Source organism: Larus michahellis, chromosome 8 (genome assembly GCF_964199755.1).
Source record: "Larus michahellis chromosome 8, bLarMic1.1, whole genome shotgun sequence".
NCBI lineage: Eukaryota > Metazoa > Chordata > Aves > Charadriiformes > Laridae > Larus > Larus michahellis.
In genome coordinates this window covers 5,437,633-5,464,734 of record NC_133903.1, presented here as the reverse complement: position 1 = coordinate 5,464,734, position 27,102 = coordinate 5,437,633, and the positions used below count along the sequence as shown (strand labels likewise).

The window sequence follows — 27,102 nt, the reverse complement described above, 5'->3', positions numbered from 1 at the left end:
GTCCCCTATGGATCATGGCCAAGCTGACCCGAAAAGCAACCTCCTTTTTTTAGCTTCTGTAGAATGCTTCTCTAGAAACCCGGGGTGCTTGTTGTATATACTGGACTTTTCTTGTTTAGTGTTTTAAAAATAAACTGCGGGCTGCTGGCAGCCCCGCTGGAATAAGTCAGCACACGCACAAAAGATAAAAAAATAGATTTAAGCCAAAAGTCTTGTTTCCGTACGCATCAGAGGTTTATCTGTAGACCCTAGAAACCGGGAGAGGCCCTTTTGTCTCTGTTCCGCTCCATCCCTATCCTGCCATGCTGCTGCTACACACTTTCTCCTGCTGATGAGGTGGTGCTCAAAGATGTTAGTCTATGAAATGGCAAGTCTGTGACCACCTGCCTCCCATGGGACAAGGCAAAAAACGCGTCTGGAGGCAAAAAAGAAAGTAGTATGATCTACCTAGACCTGGAGGCGTGGAGGACGGCAGGTCCTCCCATGTGGCCCCGGGCTTTGGCAGCGTTTGCGCGTAGCGTTTGCACGTAGCCCTGGGGCTGGGAGCTGCTGGAGAAACGCATTGCCTCCCTGGGGACATTGGCTGTCCCCGAGCCGGACGAGGGCTTCCCGGGTTGTGTGCCTGCCGCAATTATAGACGTGAGCTGGGTGTTTTCCGGCTGCGCTGTGGTGCAGACCGTTTAACAGAAGCCTGCCCAGTTCCCAGAAGGATGGGATCTCCCAAAATAGGCTGCTTTGACGAAGAAATGCAGACACACGCAGTCTGCTGGGTGCTCTTGGGAGGTTATTTCCGTTAAGACCCGCTGCCCGGCTTCCATCACGGTGTAATTGCATCTTCTGTGTGCCTGGAGACTCCTGCTGGGGAGGGAGGCGTTGGGGTTTCATGGTGGTGGTGCTGGATCTAATTTATGGCAGGCTGGTGGCACACAGGGTTGGCACCCCAAAGAAAATGCTTCCTCGTTTTCTCTATTTTCTCCCCCCTTGATGAACTCCACGGGGACACTTACCTCCGGTTGCTCACACGGCAGTAGCAAATGGGTAGTAAAGCAGATTAGTAAATCAGTAAAGCAAAACCCTCCTTCTCTTTTCCTCCTATATTGTGTCCCCAGTGACACCAGTAGCTGGAAATGGCACTTGGGAGGAGCATCCCACCTCCCCGCTCTCTTGAGTGTGAAACCAGATAGTTCAGCAGCGCTTGGTGGGCGCTGGTTCCTGTTAAATATTAGGAGCCTTATCTCACTTGAAGCAAACAAGTATCTGCACTCCCCCCCGGGCTGCCTGCCTGTGTCGGCTCCCTTACGTTCCCCTTTGTAAGGCATCCTGACAAAACGTTGAAACCCCTCTAGCGCAACCTGGGGAGAAGTAGTCGATTTTTGGAAGCTGGTGCTGATGTTGATGGAGGACGTGAGCTATGGATGTAGAGCGTGCCTGGGCAGTGGCTTTGGTTGATCCGTTGCAGAGGGATGGGAGCAGCCGTTGGAGGGTGGCCCCGACCCAGGGGAAGGGCTGTGGCGTGGGATGAAATAGCCCAACCCAGCGAGCCGCTGCCTGATTCTCCTGTTCGCTGCCAAGCCATCCGAACCTCCGTGCTTGCTCACGTGCAGGGAAAGAGGGGCAACTCACTTAAAAAATTATGAATTTTGTTGCCAGCAAAGCTGGAATCCCCAGCCTTGCACACCTGCGTGGGACTTCGTCAAACTCCCCCGATCTCCCAGCAAATGTTGGGGTCAGGGAGAGGAAGGCTGGAGGGAGCTCTTGATTTTCCCATGTGTCGTTGAAATCCTGAACCTCCGCATTGCATTACCTAGGCATCTGGATTTGGAAATATCTTGCTTGGGGTTTTTTTTCCGTGCAAAACCTCTTTTGTTCCCTCCCTTTACTCCTCCAGACCAGGGATGATGCAGATGGGGGCTTGTTCTGCAGGTCGGGACGTGCGAGCTGCTGCTTTGTCTGGCTGAAGGGTTTTCACTTGCTGTCTGTGTAGGCACAGTCATTTTTGGTGTGATCCTTTTTGCGCTTTCGGGAAGAAAAAGCAGGCTGTGAGCAGCTCACGCCCCTGAAGTGGGTGAAATGGAGATGGGTTTTAGCAATTTTCTCTGCCTTCAGCTGTTGCGGGAAGCTTGACCGTCAGGGCTCATAGAACGCCTTCATCGCCTCCTTTGTGCGGTGGGAGGTTTGCTCATTATCTGGCTTGTGCTTTGCTTATAAAAGAAGCTGTAATTGTAACAGCTCCTTGCCATGAAAGTGCAAAGACATTTTCAGGGAAGGAAAAGGTACATGCAGCTTTTATTCTTTACCGTGCTTCTTCTGCCTACTTTCCTTGCCTTCTGCCCTTTCTCCAGCATCAGCTCTGTGCCTGACAGTGCTCAGCGTGACTGCCTCTGGCTCCAGCCTCTCCTTTGCTATGGAAATGCCCCTTGTAGAAAGGAAAAGTTGAGCATCCTCCTCGTCAGTCTTGTTGGGTGAAGAGAAGAGGGACCCCAAATCCCCCCGTGTAGTTGGGTGTTCCCCTTCCTGCCTCAGAGCTGTGTTTTCTGCGGTGAGTCCAACAGCAGATGCTCAATCTGCAAAATCCCAGGGAGGATTTTGAACGGGGAAAAGAAACCCTGTCCATCCGTCTGTGACTACAGTCTACACCCGTAACAGGGCTGGAGTAATACCAAATCAGATCACCTTGGGGCACGTGTGGCTGTTCCTATTAAAAACTGAATGACCTCAGACGAGATACAATATTTTTAACTACGAAGCATTCCTATTAAGTGCCCCTTCCTGTTTATTTTTACCAGGACGTTGTTTTAATAACTGGAGAGTTACTCATTTGATTCCCAAGGCTGGAGAGCAGCAGTTTCATTTCAAGACTTTGTCGTGCAAGTCTCTGCTTTCCAGAGGCTGATGTACTCGGAAGCCAAAGTGAGTGCGTTGCCGAACTGAGGAACATTATTTTCCTGCCTGTACCCGTCAGGCTTTGGTCCCTGGTGTGGATCCACCTCCATACAGGGCTCCGGTACAAAACCATGGAGCAAAAAACTGTCAGAGGGTTTGAGCAGTGCATGCAGGGCTTGTACGTTCATCTTAACATTGGGTTTGAGGCTGCAGAAGGGGGAAGGAGCTCCCCTGGGGTGCAGACCACTGGGTTTGGGGATGCTTCATTGTTCGCTCCGGTTGTTGGGTTACATTTCTTGCATTGAACAAATACCATGGGGCACGTGGTGACACCCATCAACACCCACAGGAACCCTGGTGATAACACCAGCAAGCCCGAGGGGGTTCGATGGTTGTATTTAACCCTTCGGTTTGTTACTTGTTGTGCCGCGCACAGTGTGAACATCTCATCCCCGAGGAGCAAGGGAACAGAGCGCGTGGCTGCCTGCCTTACATAAAGATCAAACTGTCCCTCTCTATTGTTGGCGGCCGGGACGACAGCAGCATCGCAAACATGCGTGTCCTCAGCGCCATGGGAAGTGTTCCCAGGGGAGGCTTAACGCGGAGCGTGGAACGTGATATGTCGAGTAGCAAGAGGACGGGAGGCCAAAATCCCGGCCGGTGCAACCAGTACCTCTTTTCCGACGAACTCTCACTACTCTGCGAAGGGATATTAGATTTCTCTTGCATTCTGTGCTCTGCGAGGCGTATTTATTTTTTTTCTCCCCACTTTCCCCGTCCCCCCTCCCATCACAGCCCCTGGGGGAGCGATGAGCGAGTACACGCTGTCCAAAGGACGGGTGTGTTGGGAGTCTTTATTAGCAGACTTATTCCAGAGAATTAAACCCTAATTTCACAAAAGGGCAGCCAGAGAGTGGCTGCAGCTCTGGGAGAAGCCGAGCCGGCTTTGTGTGTTGTTTGCAAATGGCACATGAAGTCCCGATCCAAGACCGCTGGTCCTGGTCATTGGGGTGTTACGACCAAAAGAATAACTGTTGTGTTTCTTTACTATTTAAAACAAAAATTACAAAGTAGTTTACAAAAAAAAGTCATGTCTCCTCTACACATGCTGTCGCTTGTGCCTCCACTTGTTTTGTTTTCAGTTTTAGGCAGGGCTTTAAAATGTTCCTAATCATCTTCCACTTCACCTTCTGACAACCCCGCTGCAAAATGTGCCTCTGCGACGCCCGTCATTGTTTCCCCCTGAATTAATTGTTGCGTGTAATTGCGACCTGCTGCAGGACGCTGTCTTGCTCTATTAAAAAGAGAGATGCTAATGAAGAACATTGGGTACCATATTACAGGAGAGCAAGGCTCGACTCGCTGGGACGTGTACTTGGCGTACTGTTATTGCCAGCCCGGGCAGAAATGGTGTTTCTGTCTCTCGTCAGTCTCTGGCTAATGATTGTAATTTTTACTTGCTGAGAAACTCTGGATATAATGGACTTCATTAACAGATACATGAGATGCTACCAGACCTGCATTAGGGGGAAGAGAGGAAGAAAACAACCCCTGCGTGGAGGCAATTTTATTATTTATTTGTAGCAATAGGAGTGATCCAGAATTAGTGTCGGATTCAGCGGTGTGGCTAATGAGCTGGGCTGAGCTGGAATCTGAGCAAACCTATTAAGGAGAGCAAACGGCAAAAGATGATGCCCGGGTCTGCAAACCCTCACATCAAACACAAGATCCCAGGCAGCGCTGGCATGGCTCGCCTGCTTGTTCTTCCTCCGCGTGGGGCTGTGTGGTTGTGTGCCGATGTGTTTCACATCTCGAGAGGCTTCTGCTTGCCGATCGTCCCCAGCTGTTCTCCATCACCATCTCTCCTGCCAGCTCCTTCTTGATTCTTGTACGTTGGGTGAGCTGGAGCTGCTGATTTAATCTTTAAGACAGCAGAGCCCAAGTATTTCCGCTCCCGTGGGCCACGTCTGCTTGAAGAATTGCCTGACTTGAAATACTGCAGCCAGTTTTCAGTTGCAGGCAGCGGCGCATCTGCAGGTCCAGCTGGTTGGGGAGACGGGGACAGAGCTGGGTGCTCACCCTGCCGCTGCTGCCCGAATGCGTATCGGAGCTGCAGCTAAATACAGGTCATCCGGGAGAGCAGAAAAGCACTTGCGTTAGCTGACATCTCCGATATAGCTTTATACGGTCCCTTTGCAATGACCAGAGGCTGCAAGAAACGTCAGAGTTGTTAGGTGACCTCAATCTCCTTTTACCTGGAGCCAGTGAAGACTTGTCTCAGCGCAGTAAGAGGGTATTTCTTACATAGGATGCACTTAGTGAAGACTGTCCATCTTTATTCCAGCTAGAATAACTGGGTCTTAATCAGGTTGACCTTATTTGCAACGGTGATAGCAATTTGAACTACGGGTTTGCAGTCATGGTTAGAGAGCTTTGAGGAGCTGGCTAGATGCTTTGTGAAGAAGATAGAAAGCTTTGTCCCCACATTTAAAGCCGAACCCCAGGCGTTGAAGTTCTGCCGCGACTTCAGAGGGACTTGACCCCAAAACTGTGGATCCGCTGGGATCCAGGGCCTGGTTTGGAAATAACGCCACGGAGCGGAGGCGTGAAAATAGAAGGGAAGTCTTAAAAAAAAAAAAAAAGGGGGCGTTTGTCTTGTAACGTGGCATTTGTACTGAGCGCTGGCAGACAGTGTGGTGCAGCAAAGAGCTCGTCTGCCTAAATCGATGCCAGTTCAAACATCGTCAGTGCTATTGTTGGATCGCTTTGTTTGAAAATGGGTCTTCTGGGTAGACGGCCTGTTTCGATAAAGCGACTGCGTGTGTAACACTTCAGGCACTTTTCCCAGCTTTGCTTTTTTTAGTGGCGCATGAGTATGAGCAACAGGGAAAAAAAATAATAAAGCAAATACAGGATGTGAGACGGGCAGAATAATCTCGCTCACCCGAGAGACCGACACACACCTTTGCTTCGGGTTGGTTTGGGAAGGTGCCTGCTGTGGACTGCCTGAGCTAAGTCAGACCCGTTTCAGGAAAATGTATGAAAATACGAGATTTGAGGTCTTCTGGATGGGAACTGTGTGCAGTGGGAAGCTGAGAGTGGGCCAAGTCATCTGGGCATGGAAGATGAGGAAAAAAAAAATCCGGCAAAACACTGGGCAAAATGCTTCCCTGTCCTGTACAGGAGATGCTCATCTGGCAGCGCTTGCCTTCCTTCTGGGCTCCAGCAGAGCCCCAAATCCTTCTGCAGGGGCAGCCTCTGCCTTTCGCTATTCCTGGGATATTATTTGATTTGGTTGTATTACTGGATTAGAGGAGCTGGGTGGGTCCTGGCTGCTCCCTGTTCCCCCACGCAGCCCATGTCCCTCCCGGTGCCTGGCTGTCCCCACCACGTCCCAGACTGGGGCTGGAAAGGTCCTTCCCCATCCCGTGCTGCGCTCTGGAGAAATCATTATTTTACAAATACTTTTTCCATGGGTTTTGTTGGCCGGGAGAGTCAGTTCGGGCCGTGGAGGCTGATTCCCTGCCCTGGAGCGCATCGCCCTTCCCCTGCTCGGTCTCGGGGAGCTGCTCATAAGGGCTCCCAGTGCCCACTCTCAAAATTAATTAACACAGCTTGTTCTGGATTACTCAAAATCACCTGCCTTCAGCTTCCAGCTCTTCAGACATAAATCATGAGCTCCTTGCCTTGAGGAGAAACTGTTCAGATTTTGTGTTGGAAATTGCTGGCGAATACAGCCCGTATTCCGTGTCATTTTTGTTTTTATTGAAGAGGAGAGGATGTGGCTCATGGAACATCCATGGACCCGGGCTGCCTTGGCGTACGTTAAGCAGGGGCTTGTTTTTATTGCAACCAGCTAATGAGATGGTACTTTGACAAATCACATAAACACTATTAGAGAAATGAGATTTATTATCTAGCTGTTTATCATGAGTGGATTCAAGGTAAAGACTCTTGTGGAGGTAATCTCAAGGGATGGCTTTGAGGTAAAGTGTACCTAGTCCTTATGAAACCCTTATCTGTTTACCTGCCGGCTTGTTTTGTTTCCCCAACTCAAGGCTGTTAGCCGAGGTGACCTGTGCCGTTTCAGTCTAATTACTTTCACTGGGGATGGGTGCGAGGGGGATTACTTTTTAGGCTAAACTCGTACATGGTGGAGGCTTCTGTAACAGTTGTCTTTCCAGTTCTAGAGAAGTGGAGTCCCTTTACTCTTCCCCCGGTGTCGAAGTGCTCAGACTGGACATGTTGAACCCCTGGTTTGTCAGGAAAGAGTCACTAGAAGATGCACTCCAGCTTGGGTTTCGTCCTCTTGACTCGGTGGTTTGTGTGGTGGGCATGGCGGGCAACGAGGGTTTGTCACGCCAGCCCCTCTCGGCTCCTCCTCTGCAACCAGCCTCTTGGTTTTGGAGAGGCACCCGCTCCGCTTTCTGTTTGTAGGTGGTTCTCTTCTTCAGCCCCTTGGATGTTCTCATTTTTTTGTGCTTTCCAAGCTTCCAGTTCCACTGCGGGAGCCTGCAAGCGTGTGGTTTTTCCCTCCGTGAAACTCTCTGTCACTTGGGTGTACAGCCCCGTCGTTCCAGCTGGCTCTTCCAGTGTTGCTGCCTAGCCAGTCTCCATACCCAAACCTTGTCTGTCCGAAACCCCCGCTGCTGTTTCTTTTGGCTGGAATAAACAACCACCCCCCTCACCCAGAGCCCATGAAAGGCAATGGAAAAGTCTTCCTTCAGTCAAATCGACGCCTTCCTTTCCAAACTGAAAGCCCTTGGCAGACACAGATGAGCTAAGCTGTCCCGCTCGACTGCAGCTTGCTGACAGCTGTTATTGCCATCGGACTGGTGGGGAAATGGGAATGGGGAGAAAATAACTGGTGTAGCCTTCTGGGGAGACGTTTTGTGGCGTAGCCAGCCTGTCCCCATAGAATCATAGAATTGTGACATCTCTTGTGACATTTGTCAAGTCTCTGATCGTCAGGTCGGGGTGCCCAGAGCCTCCAGGCTCCAAAGGGGGGTCCCTGGCCTGCTCCGGCTCCATGCACATGGGCTGTCACCCATTGTCCCCGGTGCCCATTGCTCATCATCATCCCTCTCTGGGTGCATCTTTTCTTGGTGCATTACCATTAAAAAGACCTTTACAAGCTGCGTGAGCAAAGTCTCCAGCCTGCGTTGTCTTACAGCTCATACGAAACCGTTAAGACAGTGCCTGTCTCTTCTAATATCGCTTCAGTGTTTTAATTGCATGAACTGGAAGCTCCTGCTCCAGTACTTAGTGGGGAAACTTTGCAGGGCTTTAATAATGTGCTGAAAAGCTTTCGGGCTCCATTACGGTCTCGTGGCTCTCTGTAATTGAGTGCCTGCAAGTTGAGAAGCCTTCAGAGAAATAACTCCGTCTCTAGATCGAGAGACGGTGGATGGGGGATGCACGAGGGACAGGCCTGCTAAAGACTGGAATAGAATCATAGAATCATAGAATTGTCTAGGTTGGAAGGGACCTTTCAGATCATCGAGTCCAACCATCAACCTAACACTGACAAAACCATCATTAAGCACCACATCTACCCGTCCTTTAAAAACCTCCAGGGATGGCGATTCCACCACTTCCCTGGGCAGCCTGTTCCAGAGGTCGATAACCCTTTTGGTGTAGAAATTTTTCCTCATATCCAGTCTCAACCTCCCCTGGTGCAACTTGAGGCCATTTCCTCTTGCCCTATGGCCTGTTCCTTGGCAGAAGAGACCGACCCCCCCTCGCTAGCCCCTCCTTTCAGGGAGCTGTAGAGAGCGAGGTCTCCCCTCAGTCTCCTTTTCTCCAGGCTGAACACCCCCAGCTCCCTCAGCCGCTCCTCACAAGACTTGTTCTCTAGACCCCTCACCAGCTCCGTTGCCCTTCTCTGGACTCACTCCATAATTTCAGTGGAAGAGGGAAGACCGTTGTCTGCCTCATGCTGGGAGTCACAACGGATGCACGTGCGTGGACCGGTGATGGGAAGGTGATGGGCACCAAGGCGGGCACCAGGGAGTCACCCCAGCCTAATGCACTGGTGCCCAGCCACCAAGCCCTGGCCACGGGCTAAACCTCCTGGGTTTGGGCCACCTTTCTGCAGCTATGTGCCCACCTGGGGCTGGCCCGGTGCTCACCGGCGGCACAGGGAAGGCAGTTCTGCCGCCGGGTGCTTTGTATCGCCGCCGCTGCTGCATGGGGAACGTGACTGCGGGGAGGTGACGGCTAATTGCTGCAGCGAGTCAAGGACTGTTTAAGCAGCTAATTAATTCCTCCTAATCAGCCCTTGATCTGTTGAAAACTGCATGGCATTATCTCCTCTGCTGCAACACCTTGATAATTCCTGTCTGAATGGCCTTCACGGAGAACATATTTAAATAAACTCAGTAGAGATTTCAGACAGATAGCAACTATAATTACCAGCTTGTACAAATTAAACCGTGGTTTGTTCTGTTCTTTTTCTCCTGCCTTCGCTGCCCAGAGCTCCTGCTAATCATGTTCTTGCTGCCGGTGGCACGCCGGTCCCCGGGGCGTTTTCTGCACATGCCTTCGGAAAGCGTGTGCCGGTGCCCGGTGCCGGGGCCAGTGTTTTCGGATGAGGCCGCACATGGGCACATACCAGTCTTGGGGGGTGCTGTTCCTGCACCAGGGGCTCGGTGCCGTGCCCGTGTTGCACCGGCGAGCTGCAGGAACTGCCCCCGCACACCCTCGGGGCTGCCGTGCTCCATCCTCCCCAGCACAAGCCCTGCAGTTTCCCCTCCTGTCTTTCCTGAGGTTTGCGGTCTCCTAGAAAAGAGGAGTTTTTCTCACCTAGGAGCGGCACAAGCACTCAGACATTTGCCGTGAGTGGCCACAGGAGCCCAGGCTGGACCTTTCAGCCTGGCCACGGTGTTCAACCGGCACTGTCAGTGTTTCTCTACCGGCACATGGGCAATAAACCATTCGCACCAAGCGCTGCTGACTGCAGAGGGGCTGGAGCGCGGTTCGTCAGGAGGGATACACTCAGGCCACACTCATTTCCTCTGTGGTCCCTCGGGACAGCCAGAAAGGCTGGCTCTGGCGTTCGGCAAAGGTCAGCCAGCCCCGGTGCTCGCAGGCGGGCGGTGGATGTTCATTTACTTTGCAGCCTGCTCTGCGTTGGCTCTGCGCTGGCTCTGCTTCCCTGCTCGCTCCTGGGAGCACCACAGGCAGAGTTTGGGTGCTCAGGTGTGTCTTTTTCCTCCCCGTCTTTTAGATAAACATAATAGCTGCGAGCGGGATTGTTTTCCAGCATCCAAGCGGTGACAGAGAGCAGAGAATGTCGTTACGCCTTAATGAGGGATTACAGGGAATCAGAAAGGAAAAGCAGATTTTTTTATACAGGGGAACAGATCGGTGCCTCTGGTCCCCACAGGTGAAATAAGGGAAATGTCAGGTTTCCTGCCCTTTCATCGGGTTACGATCTAGCCAGGGCACGTCTTCTGCAATAGGAGATGCTCACATGGAGCCACCTAAGTCCAGAGTCAGGGTTTCTCCTGCCCCAGCACCCGCAGGAGGATGCAGCCCCGCGGCTGGCCTAGGAGAGGCCAGACTGAAGAAGTAAGTTTAAAAATTTGCTCAGGTCAGTTTTGTCTTCAGGTTTTTTTTGAGTTAGGGCTGAATCATCCGTGCATCCAGGGCTCACCCTACGCACGTGCATCCTCTTGGGACCAGAGTGCAGACGTGCCCCGAGGAGCTGATCATTCTTTTTCTGGGCTTTTCATGGAATTTCTGAGTTTTAGGTGTCTTGGTGGGTTGCTTCCTAGAGCCCATGTGATGGGGCAAAATCCTTTGTGCTGGCAAATACTGTTAGGTAGGGTGAAGGCAGCGTATCCTAGTCACTGTCATCTTTTCTCCAGCGTAGTCTTGGGCAATGAATATTTTTATGGCCAACAGTTTGGCCAGGGCAAGAGCATCCCCAAAAGTGGGTGATGGGTCTGGGATTTCCCGAGACGTGGGCACAGCCCTGCCACCCTGCTCCCTGGAAAGCTGGGAAGCAGCCGCTCACCTCAACCTTTTGGTGCCTCAGTTTCCCTTGGGTTTTAGAGAGCTGCTAATCCATCCCAGCCTCCCTGGCATGCCGCAAGGCTGAATTCACTAGTGCCCACACAGTCTTCTTCAGATACTGTGGCGATGGGGCGATGTGAGGACATGGAGTGGCTGATTAGCATCGAGATGCAAAACGTCGCTTAGACCCGAGCCTTTGGGCTATCTGGTTTCGTTCCCCATCTCTGAAGCGAGCCCGATATGGAAATAGAGTCATGTGAAACAGAACAAAGTCTCTATTTCAGAGCTGGGCTTGAGCAAATTAAAATGTAGCGTGTTCAAAAGCCAGCTTCCCTGGATGGCAGACAAAAATAATCAATTTCCTTGAAACAAATACTAAATATTAATGAGAGGCGATGGTCTGCCATGCACGCAGAGCTGTAAAGAGCATTTCCCGTTCATCAGCTGCGGGGGCAGGTCGGTGAGACGAAATTGCGTTTCGAATGGGTATTTGTGGCCCTTCTCGACGTGGCTCAGGAAGGTTTGTCTGCCCAAAAAAAGAGGAAGAAAATACTCAAGGGCATTTCCATTTTGCATCAGAGCAGCCACTGGGGATGCATCCTGGTGCTTTCATTTTTGTTTACACACTTGCCCGAGCGGTTGGGGAGATGGCTCGGTTCAGTTACGTAGAAATCAGCCCCGAATTTACGTCGAGGAGGAGGCGATTCCCTGGGAACATCAGCTGGCTGCGCCTGCCCCTGCCGAGTGCCGGAACGGCCTGACAAAGGCAGAACATGGGACCCAAGAGCACTCCCTGGCTTTGCAGCCACATCCGCTCGTTGATTTATTTCAATAACGAGCATTGGGGGAGACATTAAAAAAATTACTTGCAGCCCTCACCAAATATCCTAAAGTGAAAGCAGAGGGCTGGGATCTTTGGAAAAGGAGTCTGGAATGTTTCTATTGCTTTGACCCTTGGGTAAATGAGGGAAGTTTGTATTAACTCTCGTTTCCAAACTCAGAGATTGGAAGAAAAATCAAAATGCTCCCTTTCCTCCTTCACCAGGACACACAGCTGTGGGCGTGAGGCTCTCCCCTCCGATGCCCAGCTCGCCCATGGGGAGAACAGTGCTGGCCTGGGCTGGGAAAGCAAACGGACACCAGGAACAGCCACAGCCCTCCCCAGGAGACTGCCAGTCTCAGCCCTGCCATGTCCCGCACACGGCCATGGAGGATGCTGAAAGCATTTTGCATCCGTCATGCAGCAAATAACACATTGGCTCATGATTTTATAAAGCCATTAAGCCAGCTGCGTAGCCATAGGTCGAACGAGAGCTAATATTAGCTAGAAATGACTAAAATTAGAAAATTAGAACCGAGCCAGAACTAATTAGTTGTTCAAGGAATAGAACCAGAACCGGAACAAATTAATTGTTGCTGAAATATCTCCGCGGGGCCTGGCGGGCGCCGCCGCTTCCAGCCCCACGCAGGCTCCTGCTCCGCTTTCCTCGGGATGAATCCCGGGCGGGCTCGGAAAGGAGCCCGGAGTCCCATCTGAAGGCTGTGACAGCTAAATAAAAGTTGGCGTCTCGGTCCCAGCTGGGGAGTCGGCAGCAGTGTGATACAGCAGGAGCTGGGCTGTGCTGGGAGCGATCCCAACGCAGCCGAGCCAGCGGCTGCCCCGGAGGGCTCGGAAACGCGTCCCTTCGCCCCACCGCGCTCCGTTGCTGCCCCGACGTGCCTTGCTAAAGGCGAGGGTAATTACGAGGCCGCCTTGATGGCTCCCGGCGGCACGCGGGCTCTCCCCTCTGATCCCGGCAGCGCTGCCTTCTCGTTCAGCTTCAGCTCCGCCGCCGGCTGAGATGCTTTGCGAAGCTCGCAAAGTGAGCCAGGAGCTGCCGGCCGTGCAAACGCCGCCAGAATAATTTCCAGGGAATTAGGAAGTTGGTACCGATGACTGGCACGTGGCTGCATTTTTCCATCTGCGACTCACTCACCTGTCTGGTCACTACTTTTTACTTTCCAAAGGTGGTAACTCACCCTATATTTCTTTCTCTCGCGGCACTCAAACCGCAGCTCCCATTTTAGCAGCAGCATGACGCACAGTGTTTTAAATTCAATTTAGAATACAAACTATTTATACCAGCCAGAAAAAGGCAGTGAAGCAGCTCGCTCTGTCATGAGTGGATTTGTAATTTCAGAGCAATCATTGCATAACTAATTGAATCAGCTCTCAGCATGTGAAATCGCTGCCCTGCTTATCAGAGGTTTTCATCATTCTCCCCCTCCTGAAGCCGGCAGTTCCCCCTCCACCGGCAGCACTTTGTGCTTCTGCATGAGCTTGGGAAGAAAGCGGGACCTGCAAAGCTGCCTTTCTCTGCTCGAATAGAGCCCATAAATTACCAAATACATTCAGAGTAGATGAATAGCTGGGCTGCAGGTGCCCCCCAAGAGCTGCCCAGGCTCCGTGCGAGGGAGTGAAGTGCATTTGAAGCTAATGAAGTGCCAGCCGTGTCTGAGAAGCAAATTGGTGCCGAGATGTTCTGCTGACTCCCACCTCCCGCTCTGTTGCCCAGGTGTGCTCTGCTTGGCTGGAGTTTAGGGTCTGATCCAAACCCCAGGCTTGGCACCTGAAAATGGAGCCTAAATAGAGGCGATAAATACAGGGGCAGCTTTCTGAGGGATACGGCAAAGGTGGAAAATGGTAGCTGTGAGGATTTTCATCAGCTGGGGAGAGAGGGTGCTGGATTTGGTGCCTTGGGTGGATCCAGGCCTGCAGATTTTGGGAGCGGCTCCAGCCACCTGGGTGCAGCAGCCGCCCAGGGTGAGAGGGCAGCTCCTTGGCGGCTTGGGCAGGGGCCCGGCAGCTTCTGCACAGAATCACAGAAACTTCAGAGTTGGGAGGGACCTCTAGAGATCATCTAGGCCAACTGCCCTGCTAAAGCAGGATTGCCCAGAGCACATCACTCAGGACTGCATCCAGGCGAGTCTTGAAAGTCTCCAGAGAAGGGACTCCACGACCTCCCTGGGCAGCCTGTTCCCGTGCTCTGTCACCCTCACTGTAAAGAAGTTTTTCCGTGTACTTGAACGGAACTTCCTATGTTCTAAGTTGTGCCCGTTGGCCCTCGTCCTGTCACTGGGAACCAATGAAAAGAGTCTGGCTCCATCCTCCTTCAGCCCACCCTTTAGATACTTGTATGCCATAATAAGGTCTCCCCTCAGCCTTCTCTTCTCCAGGCTGAAGAGTCCCAGCTCTCTCAGCCTTTCCTCATAAGGGAGATGCTCCAGTCCCTCAATCATCTTAGTTACCCTACGCTGGACCCGCTCCAGTAGTTCCCTGTCCCTCTTGAACTGGGGAGCCCAAAACTGGATGCAGTATTCCAGTTGTGGCCTCACCAGTGCAGAGCAGAGGGGGGGAATGACCTCCTTCGACCTACTGGCCACACTCTTCCCTATGCAGCCCAGGATTCCATTGGCCTTTTTGGCAACAAGGGCACATTGTTGGCTCATGGATAATTTACTGTCTACCAGGACCCCTAGATCCTTCTCCTCAGAACTACTTCCCAGCAGGTCCACCCCTAACCTATACTGGTGCTTAGCATTCTTCCTCCCCAGGTGGAGGACCTTGCACTTGCTTTTGTTGAACCTCATTAGGTTCTTCTCTGCCCAGCTCTCCAGCCTGTCCAGGTCTGCACGGCGCAGGGCTTCAAATTGCAGCCAAAGTGTGCCATAAAGGATGCTAATACCTCCCTGGAGATGCTGCCTATGTGCATGTGAGTCCTGGGCTGTCTCAGCATGATCCATACAGCACATCACAGGGGTGGGTGAGGAATGCAGAGGAGCCCTTAATGGCTACAGTTGCTGAGTGCTAACGAAGGCCAGCTGGTTCAGGCAGTACAAGTGGAAGCAGTTCTCTAGGTAAAGCTGGCAGGTCTTGTCTGGGGGGAGTTTGGGGAAGTGTTTGCAAACTTTTCTGGAAGTAAGCAGGGAGGGGTTCCTGCCAGGTATGATCCCTAAGGCTGGGCGCAAGAGACGGTAGAGCCCAGAAAATGAGAATTGGGTGTCCTTTTGGCCTACCTGCTACTCAGGGGTCTCTTTTTGTTCTAGGAGAGCACTACTAGGCTCCGTGGCAGGGGCATAGTGGGTTTTGTGGCCTGGGGATGGCCTTAGCAGTGCTCTCAGGCTCGTTGAACACATGTCATCCAAGCCACGTATTTCCCAAAACTGATGCGTAGGGTGCTTTTTTTTTTTTCCTCTCTCTTTTTTTACTTTTTCCCTCATGGCTCTGTGCCGCTGGCTGGCCGGGTACGCAAGGGCGTATGCAATGCAAGCTCTAGCAGGGGATGGTAGGGGTAGGAGAAGGAGCTTTCATCCCTAGGCATGGTTTAAGCCATGTCCCATCAGTGGCCTCCACTTGCTTCTCGCACAAAGCCACTCAGATGGTGTGTCCCCTGGTGTGGAGCCGAGGTGGTGGGAATCACACACTTGGGAACGTGCCCAGGCGCCTCCAACCACCCGCTTTGTTTTCTGTTGTCTCTTCAGGTAGCCAGATGGGAGCACAAAACGCGAGCGCTCAGCCGAGTCTTCGGCTCTCCACATGCTGCCTGCTACTGCCTGGGTGCCGTTATCCTGATGCTTAACTGTGTGCGGAGCCATTGGTAAGGAGCTAACCCTACTGCTACCTATCAATGCAAAGAAACGTCCCTCTAGGGTGGGGAGGGATGAGGGATATTTGCTCTGCAGTGCTGCATCCAGCCCCAGTTTATCACTTTTACGTGGTTGAGTACCCGCAGCCAGCAGCAGATGTATTCCAGGATTTGTAATAAAGACGAGGGATGCGGCAGCGTGGCCAAAATCATCGGTGTCGACAGCTGTGGGGTGTCGCAGGGTGCCCTGCTCTCTGAGCAGCCCTGGTGACAGGAGGGCTATTTGCACAGGATGGATCGTAGAATCATAGAATCTTCATGGTTGAAAGGACCTTTGAGATTGAATCCAACCATACACACACAAAAACCCCCTACAATCTCTGCCACTAGAGCACGCCCTGAAGTGCCAAATCTACACATTTCTTAAATACCTCTAGGGATGGTGACTCACCCACCTCCCTGGGCAGGCTGTTCCAGTGCCTGACCACTCTTTCAGTAAAGTAATTCTTCCTAATATCTAATCTAAACCTCCCCTGCCGCAGCTTCAGACCATTTCCTCTGGTCCTGTCCTTATTCACCTGGGAGAAGAGGCCACCACCCACCTCTCTGCAACCTCCTTTCAGGTGGTTGTAGAGGGCAATGAGGTCTGCCCTCAGCCTCCTCTTCTCCAAGCGAAACTGTAACAGCAGAATTTTTTAATTTTGCCGATACAAATCATAAACAAAATTAAGCCTGTTTTTAAGAAGCCGCAGTTTCCTGTGTAGGAGAGCAGGATTATCTGTGCACTTAGCAAGCAGTCTCTTTAAACTCTTATCTGCGATCTCTTTAAATACCACCTGTGCTAGCTAATAGTATTGTATGACTGATGCACCGTACGCCATGGGAATACGTCCTTTGACGTTCTGAGTGCAGCAGAGAGGTTTACTGCAGAAGATTTCCTCAATGCCAGCAATTTATCTGCGATCTGGTAGGCTTTATCTTCAACGCTGTTAGGAGAGACAGACTCTCTTACTGAATTCCCAGATTCAATTATGCCAGGGTCAGAGCTAATGGGTTGTTTAGTACTTTGGATAATTTCCCAGGCACAGAGATCTCAGGTTGGAATTTGTACATGTGTTTAAGAGCTTTGCCTTCCTGGAAGTGACACTGAGACCTGCCCTTGCCCTTCTGCGTTTGTCCCAGCGATTACTTATTGCAGAAGCTGTAAGAAAGCTTGCAATGAATGGGGCTGTAATTGAATGCAGGCAGTGAGGAGGGCATGTGTGTGTTCCGCTGATGTCTTAGCGACACAGCGGGCTTGGATTTCGCTGGGGAATGTCTCAGCAGTCTCTTGCACAAAGGACATAGTCGCTTGTTGTCTGGGAAGCAATGCAAAGCCTTGTGCCTGGCTTTAATTGAAAACACAGCTGATGGAGGGACGGTCTCCATTCCCAGTGGTCCTGCTGGCTCCTGGGTCGCTGAGGCTCGCTGGGTCACAGCGAGGTGCTGATGGGGAACTGCTGGGAGAGCCAGAGAGACCCAGCACCACACTCTTTCTCCCTGCAGAGATGCCCCTGCCAGGGCTGGCCTCGCTGGCTGTGCTGCCTCTGCTCTATGTCATGAGTTTGTGAGTGCTGTGGGGCTCACTGGGGGTGGCTCTGCCTTGCGCGGCCCATGAATTGAGCCCTGAAGGAAACGGCAACGTCAACTCAGGGGGCCGGAAAAGCCTCACTTGGACATTGGTTTTGGAGAAGAGGCTGTAGAAGAGGGGGCAGCTCACCCGCAGCAGAACACGGATGAGATAACAGCCCACTGTGTTTGCCAGCCCACCCCGATGGGCCAAGGCCATTTCAGATGATTGCAGCATGAAGTTTATTTTGTCCAGGTGTTTCAACATGGTTGGGTTATTCCCTTGCCTTTCCTTGGCACTGAATTTGGCCCGAGTGGTGGCTAGCAGGTTCTGGAGGCTGTTTGAGCCCTTAACTGTGGGAGCGATGGGATGATTTCAGGGTGGTCATTGGAGCAGCAACAGCTGGAGTTGCCCCGAAACACACCTGGGAGACTCGCTGTCTCCATTCCCAGCTCTGTGAGCCCTCCAGGGCTGCCCACGGCTTATTACCCAAGCCTGGAGAGGCCGTGATGTTTGGGAAGGATTCATCCTGCCTCTTGCCCTGGCATGAAGATATCAGCCAGGTCCAAGCTGGGGTTTAGCTGGCCGGAGAGGCATTCATGTGTCATACAACACAGGCACTGTCATCTCGGTGGCCAGTGACGCCAGGAGGGATGTGTCTCATCCGCTCTCGCCATTTCGCTTTTCCCTATATTTTATTTTCTGAGTCACCTGTACTCGAGCGCGCTGATGAAAGCAGGTTTTCCGCTCCTCGTCCCCATGGAGGCAATCCAGCCGGCAAAGCACAAGCTGTGCCTCACGCTTCGGCAGCATGCGGTGGTCGGGGTGGCTTTCACAGGCCATGCTGACAACTGACGGCGAGTGAAAAGGCAGCCTCAGAAGGTCCATCCGCCCCCAGTGCCGTAATCCAGTCTTTAAAACTCCTCTCTGCATGCTTTGGAGACTTTTTATGTGGGTGGGGGCTGCCAGGCAGCGATTGAGGAGCCCACAGGATGTCTCTTTTGTTTTTAAAAACCTCCTTCCTTTTTTTGCAACTGGATTTTTGAAAGGCTCCAAGCTGGGGGCGGCGGAGGGGAGGGCAGAGCAGACAGAAACGTTGCGAGTGGGTTGGCATTGCGGCTGAAAGCACCCCGGAGATGGGCTGTGCTGCTTCACCCCCCGCCCCACGCAGGGCTCTCTGCCGTGGTCCTCTCCCCAGTTTGGCGCCGTGATGCTCTCGTGCAAGCGTTGCTCCGCAGGGATACCTTGGGTGGAAGAGGAGGAATGTCTTGTGCTCAGTTAAGCAATTAGGTGCTTCCCAGCTCTGAGCTTCATTACCAGCCTTGGCTTGCTTCTGAGAAGCAATCCAGAATGACCTGTGAGCAGGGGGCACCTGCTTAGTCAACTGCACAAGACAAGTATCCTTAATTGCTGTGGTACAGTGATTATTTTCATTACAGCTGTGTTCTTTCTGCAAGAAGCTGGGAACTTCCATCACTGAGGCTCTTATCTGTGAAAACAATTCCTGAACTTTTGAACCGTCTGCGCTGTGCGCACCACCCCAGGGGTTTATGACTCTTATCTGTGTGACATGGGACATGACAATCTTTACTGTCCTCCGGACTTACGTCCAGTGTCGATCTCTCCTGCCTTACCACGTTGTTGGTATCTTTCCTTGCATCAGCTCTACCGTTAGCCACTGGCGCTGCCTCCGAGCCCTCCTGCGCTGCCTTTTGCACGCCCTGGCAAATTCCGGCCAGGAATTTGGGGTGTGCGGGTGGTTTTGTACACAGGGCGCTTATGAACTTCCCACCTTAAGGGTCTGGGGGCGTTTGCCTGACCTTTAAAGGGAACACCGACATGCACACCCTGAATGGGGGGGTTTGCAGATGTGAGGGTCTTGGGGTGCCTGGGGCTGTGATGCCTCCGGTGGGAGTGAGCCCCGCAGAGGCTGAGCGAGGGCAGCGCTTTGGCAATGCTCGGTGGGTACCGCGCTGCCGTGAAGTCCTTCATTGATGCCAGTCACTGGGTATTGCCCTCCTGCATGGATGGGCTTCTCGCTTGGAGCTGATGCTTCCAGGAAAATGAATCAACCGTGGGATGGGATTTTGCACAGGGAAGGGGTTGTTTGTCATTGCCTGGTAGTGCCTCTCGGCTTTACGCTCAATGCTATTTAATTTTTCGAGCTGGTACCATGGTGTAAACCGTATCGATCCGAGAACCACGTGGCCTTTTGTGCAGAAGTGACCGAGTGTGACGATGGGTATCGAGCGTGGCCTGAAGGAGCTGATGTCGCCTCTGAGCCACGCTGCCAGCAATCTCTGGTGGCTGTCTGGGAAAAGCCCCAGGTGGCCAACAGCACCTTGTGTCCACGCCGGCATGGCTGCCGGGCATCTGGATGAGGAAACTGGGCAGCTGAGATGTGAGGTGGGGGGAGAAGCTGCCACAGCCCCCAGCTGACCTAAATAACATGCACACCAGTGCTGGCAGAAAAGCGAAGTCATTATTGGCAAAAGAAGCTGTGAAGATGATGACTGGGCTAACAATTGCCAGTGGTATTGGCAGGACGATTTTAGTGTCGTCGGGGTTGTTTGTTGGGTTTTTTTTGTTTTCCAAATGAACAAGATCTTTTGTTGCAGCGTGTGTCGCTGGGCACCGCTGGATGGTTTGACCCCCGTTGCCTCTTTTTGCCAAGAGGAACAAAACCTCGGGCATGGGGGACGGATCGACGTCCCTCATGGTGAGCAGCACGGAAACTTGCAGCGCCGGCTGCTGCCTCCGAAACCATGGATGCCTACACCACCGCTGCTTCCGTGCTGCTCGCTGGCCCCTGCCCCAATTCTGCTCCAATTGCAGTTGCCAGTCGCGATTTCCAGGCTGATTTTTGGGATCAGGCAGAGGGAGCACTGCTGGGCTGCTCCCAGCAGTGACCCAGTTTGCTGGATGAGATCTTTGCCCTCCTTTGTGGGGAAGGGATTGCAAAATATGCTGACTGTGGGCCATCGAGGGAGGCCCAGAGACCTAAAAAGCTCAGCTTCTCTCTTCATACAGTATTTCCAGGTTTGCTTTGTGCTCCAGGCGTCCTTTGGGGATGTATTTTGGGCTGCGGGTTTGGTAAGTTTTCTGGTGTCGCAATCGCCATTCTCCAGTTGGGTAAATCGGCGCCTGTTTGGGCAAACCTGGCCCCGTGCCCTCACTGTGTCCCAGCGAGGGGACCTGCAGCCGATTTCCCTCACTCCCACTTTCTTCCTGAGAGCCCACCCGTTTGACATCTCCGGCCCCGTGATTCCATACCATTTTGTGTGTTTTTACAGTTCGTGTGGCTTATTGTGCAGTAAACTAAAAGAGGGTAGATTCAGACTAGATACAAGGAAAACATTTTTTATGGTCAGAGTGATGAAGTACTAGCCAAGGTTGCCCAGAGAGGTGGGAGATACCCCATCCCAGGATATATTCCAGGTCAGGTTGGACGGGGCTCTGAGCAACCTGGACTAATTGAAGGTGTCCCTGCTGGTGGCAATGGGTTGGACTAGATGGCCTTTAAAGGTCCCTTCCAACCCAAATCGTTCTGTGATTCTCAAAAATCAGCGGCACGCATGCAGCAGCAGCTGGGTGGCTGAGCCAGCGTGTCTCTGTTTTGGGAAGGGTGGGCAGAAGGACGCCGGCTGCTTCGGCTTCCCCGTGCAGAACCCTGTGGCCGTTGCGCAGCCCGACCGCAGCCGCCGCCGCTGCTCCCACCCTGCCAGGAATTGGCCGAATCTGCCCATTTGGCCAGAGCCGAGCTGGTGGATTTGGTTTTTTTTTCCCCGCTGGGGCGGAGAACGGGTGCCTCTGGTATCACACTTCACACTGACAAGCGTGGGGAGATGTCACGGGAAGGCCCGTTTTCCCAGTTTCCATTTGCTAAAACTGGGGGCACCTCCCAGGGTCCTCCCCCCACCCCCCCCGCCATGGCAGACATCCTCCTGATAGCAGCCGGGTATGTAATTAAAGTAGGTCACAGCCCACCCACCCCTCGGCTGCGCTGGCAAGAGGGATGCTCCTCACCATGGCAATCGCTCCGCTCGGCACATAAAGCATTTCCAGGTACTGGGACAAAGCGTGGTTTTAATTGGTGTCCTCTTGGGTGCCGAGCTGGGCCGCTGCCTTGTCGTGCAGCCAGAAATAAATGCTGTAAGAAACGTGACTCAGAGGCACATGGTGAAAGGGACCGGTTTAATGACAAATTGGCTGCATGACTAGCTCCCCCAGCAAGGGAGATGGCCAACACCTTGTCCTCCCCCTGCCCGGGAGGGTGAAATGCGGCGCGCTGAGGCTCCCCCACCGCCGAGGAGCAGTTGCGGATGCCAGAATAATTGACGACTCCGTGCTGCTTGTCGTGGCCCAGCATCATAAATGCTTAAAAGGTTTATTTACCAATTCTGAAAACTCCTGCGCGCATCATGTTTAATGCAAATAGAGAGTGTGTTTAGGAAGATATAAAACATCACTAGAGGGAAAGGCAGTCCATTATCTCCGTGCAAACACCTCCCTCTCTAGCTGTAAGCCAAACAGCAGGGGACCCAGCAAGACATGCTGATGAGGGTAACTAATGCAGGCCCATCCGACCATGAAAAGGAAGGATGGGATCATCTGGAGCAGGGGAGACAGCTTTGCCAGAACAAACCGTGTCACGTGCTGGTTGCAAAACCTCAGGGGCTGATTCACAGTCAACCAGTTCATGCTCTTGAAGCCACCTTTGTTTTTCTCCTGCTCCGAGGCCAAGTCAGGTCTCTAGCATAGGATAGATGAGCCTCAAGGATGAAAGATAGCGTGAATCCAGTTCATCTGGAGCGAGAAGCAGCGCTGGGCTCTAGCTGTACCTCTCTCTGCTCTCCCGTCTCTTTGCTGGGGGCTGGGATCCAGGCGGGGGCCAGCTCGGTGCTGCTCTCCCAGACCTGCCTCCCTGGGGATCACCAGCAGCGTTTTTTGGTTGCTGTGAGATCGGAGAGGTCCTGGTCCTGGCCAGATGCGGAGTCAAACCCCCACTGCTGTGAAAAGGCATTAGCATCTTCCTCTGCGGGAGCTCCCGAGCATCCCCGGGGATGTCACATTGTGCTGTGAGAGCACGGCCAGGCCGGGATTGCTCCGGTGGATGGGGACGTCCCCGCAGGGGGGTTGCTTTCCTCCCAAACCCAGGCAGCGTTAGCAGCCGGGATGCAGCTTTGGGCTTTCTCATGGCGGAGACTCGTGTCATTTAAAAATAAATAGCGGGGAAGTGATGCAAAGGGTTGTGCAGCTGCTGCTGCTTCAGGTCGCAGCCGGGTTTGTGTGTTCCCACCGGCACTGATTTTAAGCTGAAGGAACGTGAGCCTGGTGAGAGCAGGGAGGTGCCAGGCGCTGGAGGAGGGCCAGCCCGGGGACATGTGTCGTTACATCGCCCGGGGCCACGCTGTCATTCCCCTGCCTGTCCTCAGCTCCCTGGAAAAGGGAATTTCTCTGTAATTTCCAGTGGTGGGCGCAGAGTGTAGATCGCCAAGGTGCCGTGTTCTTGTTCACTCCCAAGTATGTTACATTTAGTCCGTGTTTTGTTTCCTTGCTCCGGTACAAAGTGAAGATTAAATGGCTTGCTCTGGGGTCCTAAAAACTCCCCGACAGTAGAAAACCGATTAGGAACGAGCTCCAAGGAAAATAAAAACCATCATCCAGGTCCCTAAACCATGGGGTTTACATATCATCCTGGACTTTGCTTGCTGCAGGTAGCTTGCCGTCTGGTCTTTGAGTCTTCGAAAGGTGCGTTTCCAACCGCTTGTCCACCAGCAGGGCAGGCAGGATTGCCTCTCAGCTCTCATTTGGGCAACAGAGAAAATCCAGGGATTTGCGGGGCTTAGGGAAGCTGGACATCGGAGAAAAAAAAATCTATCCCAAGCCCTGCAAGTAACGTCATGGAACCACTTTCCACCCGAGGAGCCCAGCAGCACAGGCAGGAGCTGCTCTCCTGACCCGGCAGCGGTGGCCGGAGGCGCGGGAGAGCTGTTATTCCACTTGAATTTCAGCCTCCAGGGTGCTCATTAAAAAAAAGGCTCAAAGTTTCCTACCTCATGTGTCAGCAACATGTGGAGAAACACTGTGTACGGCTCTGCGGGTCTGTTATCTCCTCTCGCTATTATTAATGGGCATTTTTTTTTAATCACAGTGTCGTCTCCTTTGTAGTCATACCTTTGTATCGGAGGGATGGGAGATGCCAAGCCCTGCTCCGGGCAAAGTTCAGGGGGCTGAAAGGAGGGGTCGCAATTACTCTACTCACAAACGAGTGTTTGGAAGGTCAGACCTGAAATGCCTGAGCAAGCCTGGAGCCGAGAAGCTGTGTTCGCACTTGAAAATGCGTGTCTCTAGTATTTTCCTTTCGCTGTTCCAGTCCTCCCCCTGACTGTCAGCCCTCAGCCGTGAATCACTCCTGGGCACGTGGCTAACACATGAACGCTGCAAAATATTTTGATGGAGAGGAACGGGGGTGGGAGCACGAGATAACCCAGCCAATGTTCCCAACCCATCAAGTCCTGTGCCGAGGCATCGCAGCCTCCAGCATTTTGCAGGGGCGTCTTTCCCAGAGCTCCCGGTCACGATGAAACCTGAGGTTTGGCGAGGAAGGCAAAGGTTTTGATATTGCAGTTCAGTGGGGTTGGCATTTCGAGGAGTGAGCAAGGATTGCAAGTAGAAATAGATGTCCCAGGTCAAGCTGCTCACAAGGCTTCAGCTCCTTGCTTCCCCCATTGGGAGGTTGAGTAGGTCCAGGTGGAAGAAGGGACCTAGTGAAGGGTCCTCCTCAGCAGCATCCTCTCCCAAAGCTCCGCATCTCCCAGGAAGAGGTGGGTGATGTTAGTAATGAGTTACTGCTTTTAACAGTCCTTGTTTTCTCTCCCACAGCTTCACGGAAGCCATGAAGAGCCAGCCGAAGCTGGAGGGCTTGGACTGCCACTGGGCCTATTACTCGGGCTTGGCCATCTTGGCTGTAGGGACCCTGTTTGTCATCTCCAGCTTCTTAGCACTGGGATTCACTGGGACATTCCTAGGTAAGCGCTAAAAATTCAACAGCTTTACCAGAAGGTGCATTTAATTGTAGAATCATAGATTGGTTCGGGTTGGAAGGGACCTTAAAGATCATCTCGTTCCAACCCCCCTGCCCTGGGCAGGGACACCTCCCACTAGACCAGGTTGCTCGAATCCTTGCAGGGGTCTCTTGCTAGGGCAGAGTCCTGTAAGAATTTCCTTGGCCTTGCCTTCGGGGCTGTTAGATTCGGGGCTTTGTGGTACCAAAGCGTGATCTCCAACCATGCTGTTACCTCGCACGGAGAAGATGGTGCAGTGGTTTTATACGGTGAGTCCCATCACCTTCAGTGTCAAGCCTGAAATTTTAGAAAGCAGCTGATCGTCTGACGGTCCAAATGCTCTCCAGAAAAGGGACCCCGAGTGCAGACCCCGCGAGCGGGTCGGCACCGGCCCAGCGGGTGCGAGCTGTCCGGCAGCCTTGCTCTGAGCCCCCACGCGCTCGACACACGCGCCGAAGCAAGATCTCGTTTGCTCTCCCCTCTGCAATAAACCTGACGTTCGCTGACAGATTCTTTTATCTGCCGCTTTATGGCAGAAGGCATTTTCCACTGTGCCTGCTTGCACATTTAGAGAGTAATTCTATTAGCCTTGTTGACTTTAAAAACATGCCAGTATGTGTGGAATTCATAAAAATAAAATAGAGACAGGAACAATAAATATCTGAGGAAAGGGGCAGCTCCCGCTGGCTGAAATAATCACAGCCCAAGCTTTGACACTGCATTTAGGCTGTGCTTTTGCAAGTGCTTTACAAACCAAATTCAATTAGCTCCTGCAGCGTCGCCAGGAAGAGGAGAGGGAGGTAATAAGCCTTCCTGGTTTCAAGTGGAGTTGCAAAGAAATGTGTTGAGTTGGCCAAGATCCTGCCACCAGAAATAGAGCTCAGCACTCCTGAATGTGTGCCCTCGCCCTTCATCTGCGCGACCCCGCTCCTGGCCCCACGTTACACCCCTGTCCACCTGCTACCGGGCACCGGCATCCTCCAAAATCACCCGCAGCCCCCAGGAACGATGCTGTGCCTGTGGAGACATGTCCTGAGAGGCCAGGCGCAGGAGTACCCACCAGCAAGAGCTGCTTGAATGCTCCTGAACTTCAGCCAGGTCTGGGGTTGTTTACGTAAAGCCTGATTCATCCGACCAGGAGGATCCACTGGACTTGAACCGCTGGAGAAAAGCAAACAAGTGAGTCAGGCTTAGCGTAAGCAGTGAGCGTGGCCCTGTCCCCCTCTGCTCTGCGTGGCCGGTGGCTTCCGTATCCCCCAGGGCGGGAAGAGGCAGGCGCTAGTGGTCCGTTTTGGGTGCTTCTGCTCCATCCTCCATACCGATGGAGGCTCTCCCTGCCACCAGCGCACCAGGTTGAGTCTGCATGGCTCCAAGCCTTGCATGGCGCAGCAGGGAGTGAGGCCAGCTCCCTCTGCTAACCTGGGCACTGGGGTAGAGCTGAGTCAGGGTGGGGAGATGCCAAGACCATGTGCTGGTGCAGCCAGGCTGGCTCAGGACCTCTGACACCGAGGAATGGCCCAACTGGAGCCCCACAGAGCGTCCATCCTTGAACCTATAGCATCTGAGCCCAATGCAAGCCCCCATGAGTCCAAGTCAGCAAACTCTTAATGGAGAATGCTGTTCAGAGTGGTTTCTTACCCAGCCGTGGGGAAGACAAGGGGTCTGCAGGTCTCTGAGGATCTCACGTGGGATGTTCTCTTGCTCAGGACTCACCTGGCACTGGTACTTCCAACGGCCTCCTGCGTACGTGGTTTCAGGGATGTGCTGGCACTGCGGGAAGAGCAGGGTCCCCCAGCACTGATGGCACTTCTGACTGCAGGTAGCGAAGGGCTGCGCGGCTTTGGCAAGAAGGGGGTTATAGCGTCATCCATCTTCTCACAGTCAATACCTGAACTTGAGGAAAGTTTTGAGAGAGCCTCTGACACCCAAGCACTTCAAAAACTTACAGGAACAGCATTTGACCCTTCCCTTTTGGGTTTTCCTACAGCAGTGAGGGCTGAACCAGGCAGGGCAGAGAGACCGCATCGGGGCTGCCTGTTAGATTAACAGCGTATTTAAACTTTGGAGCGGCTGCAGAGCACTGTCTCTTAAGTGTGGGCTAAACGGTGCAGCGGGAGCGGCGTGAGTCACCCTTCTGCAACGCGCCTTTCTGTGCCGCCCCGTCTCCTGCACAGCAGCACCGACCCCAGCCTCTGTTTGCAGGGGCTGGATGCGGCCCCTCGCCCCGGCAGCCTCCTCCCCTGCAGAGCGATCCCCCCGGCACCCCGTCTCTGCACCAGGCCCTCGCAGGGATTCGGGCATCGGTTCAGCACCATCTGCCTCACAATTTGCCCTGTTCCCCAACAAACGTAGCAAGGAGAGCTTGGCTTCCCGGAGGCCGAGGGCACCAAGAGGCAGCTCTGCCTGTCTGAGCCCATCTGTCTCGCACCCGAGCGCGGTTCCTTCCAGCGCTGACCAAGATTTCAAGTAAATCTGACTTGACCGAAGTCTGTCACTGGGCTATGGCGAAGCCAGCGGCTCCCCGGGGAGAAGCAGAGGTGGTGCTTCAGCCTAGGTCAGGCTCCGGGGACCGAGGGGGACCTTGTGGAGGGCATCAAATGGCTTTTTGCTGCCGTGTCCAAGGCGTCTGTGGTTACACTGGATGGATCCAAAGCGACATGGTTACACTGACCTCCAGCAAAAAATAACTCAAATTAGATGCCAAAGTCCCCCAGCCTAACAAGGAGCCAATTCCTGATTTGAGGGCTTAATGGAGGCACAGGAGACACTCAGGCTGATGCCGTGCAAACCTTAGCACCCGCTTGGCTATAAAAATACTGCAGGTCCTCTCTGGTGGTCGTGTTCATTTAAGTGTGTGGGTTTAGAGGCGGGGTTTACGTTGGAAAAGCTTGTGTCCTGG

At 53.0% G+C, this 27,102-nt stretch overlaps 1 protein-coding gene across 4 annotated transcripts in view; it reads left to right on the top strand.

The window, feature by feature from the left end:
- PEMT (phosphatidylethanolamine N-methyltransferase) overlaps window positions 1-27,102 on the top strand; it is a 44,468-nt gene that overhangs the window by 8,581 nt on the left and 8,785 nt on the right. For all 4 annotated transcript variants that reach the window (XM_074597783.1, XM_074597781.1, XM_074597782.1 and 1 more), the window contains 2 exons: window positions 15,424-15,539; window positions 24,022-24,167. In XM_074597783.1, the coding sequence (XP_074453884.1) occupies window positions 15,424-15,539; window positions 24,022-24,167 (262 nt within the window). The remainder of the gene's footprint in view (window positions 1-15,423; window positions 15,540-24,021; window positions 24,168-27,102) is intronic.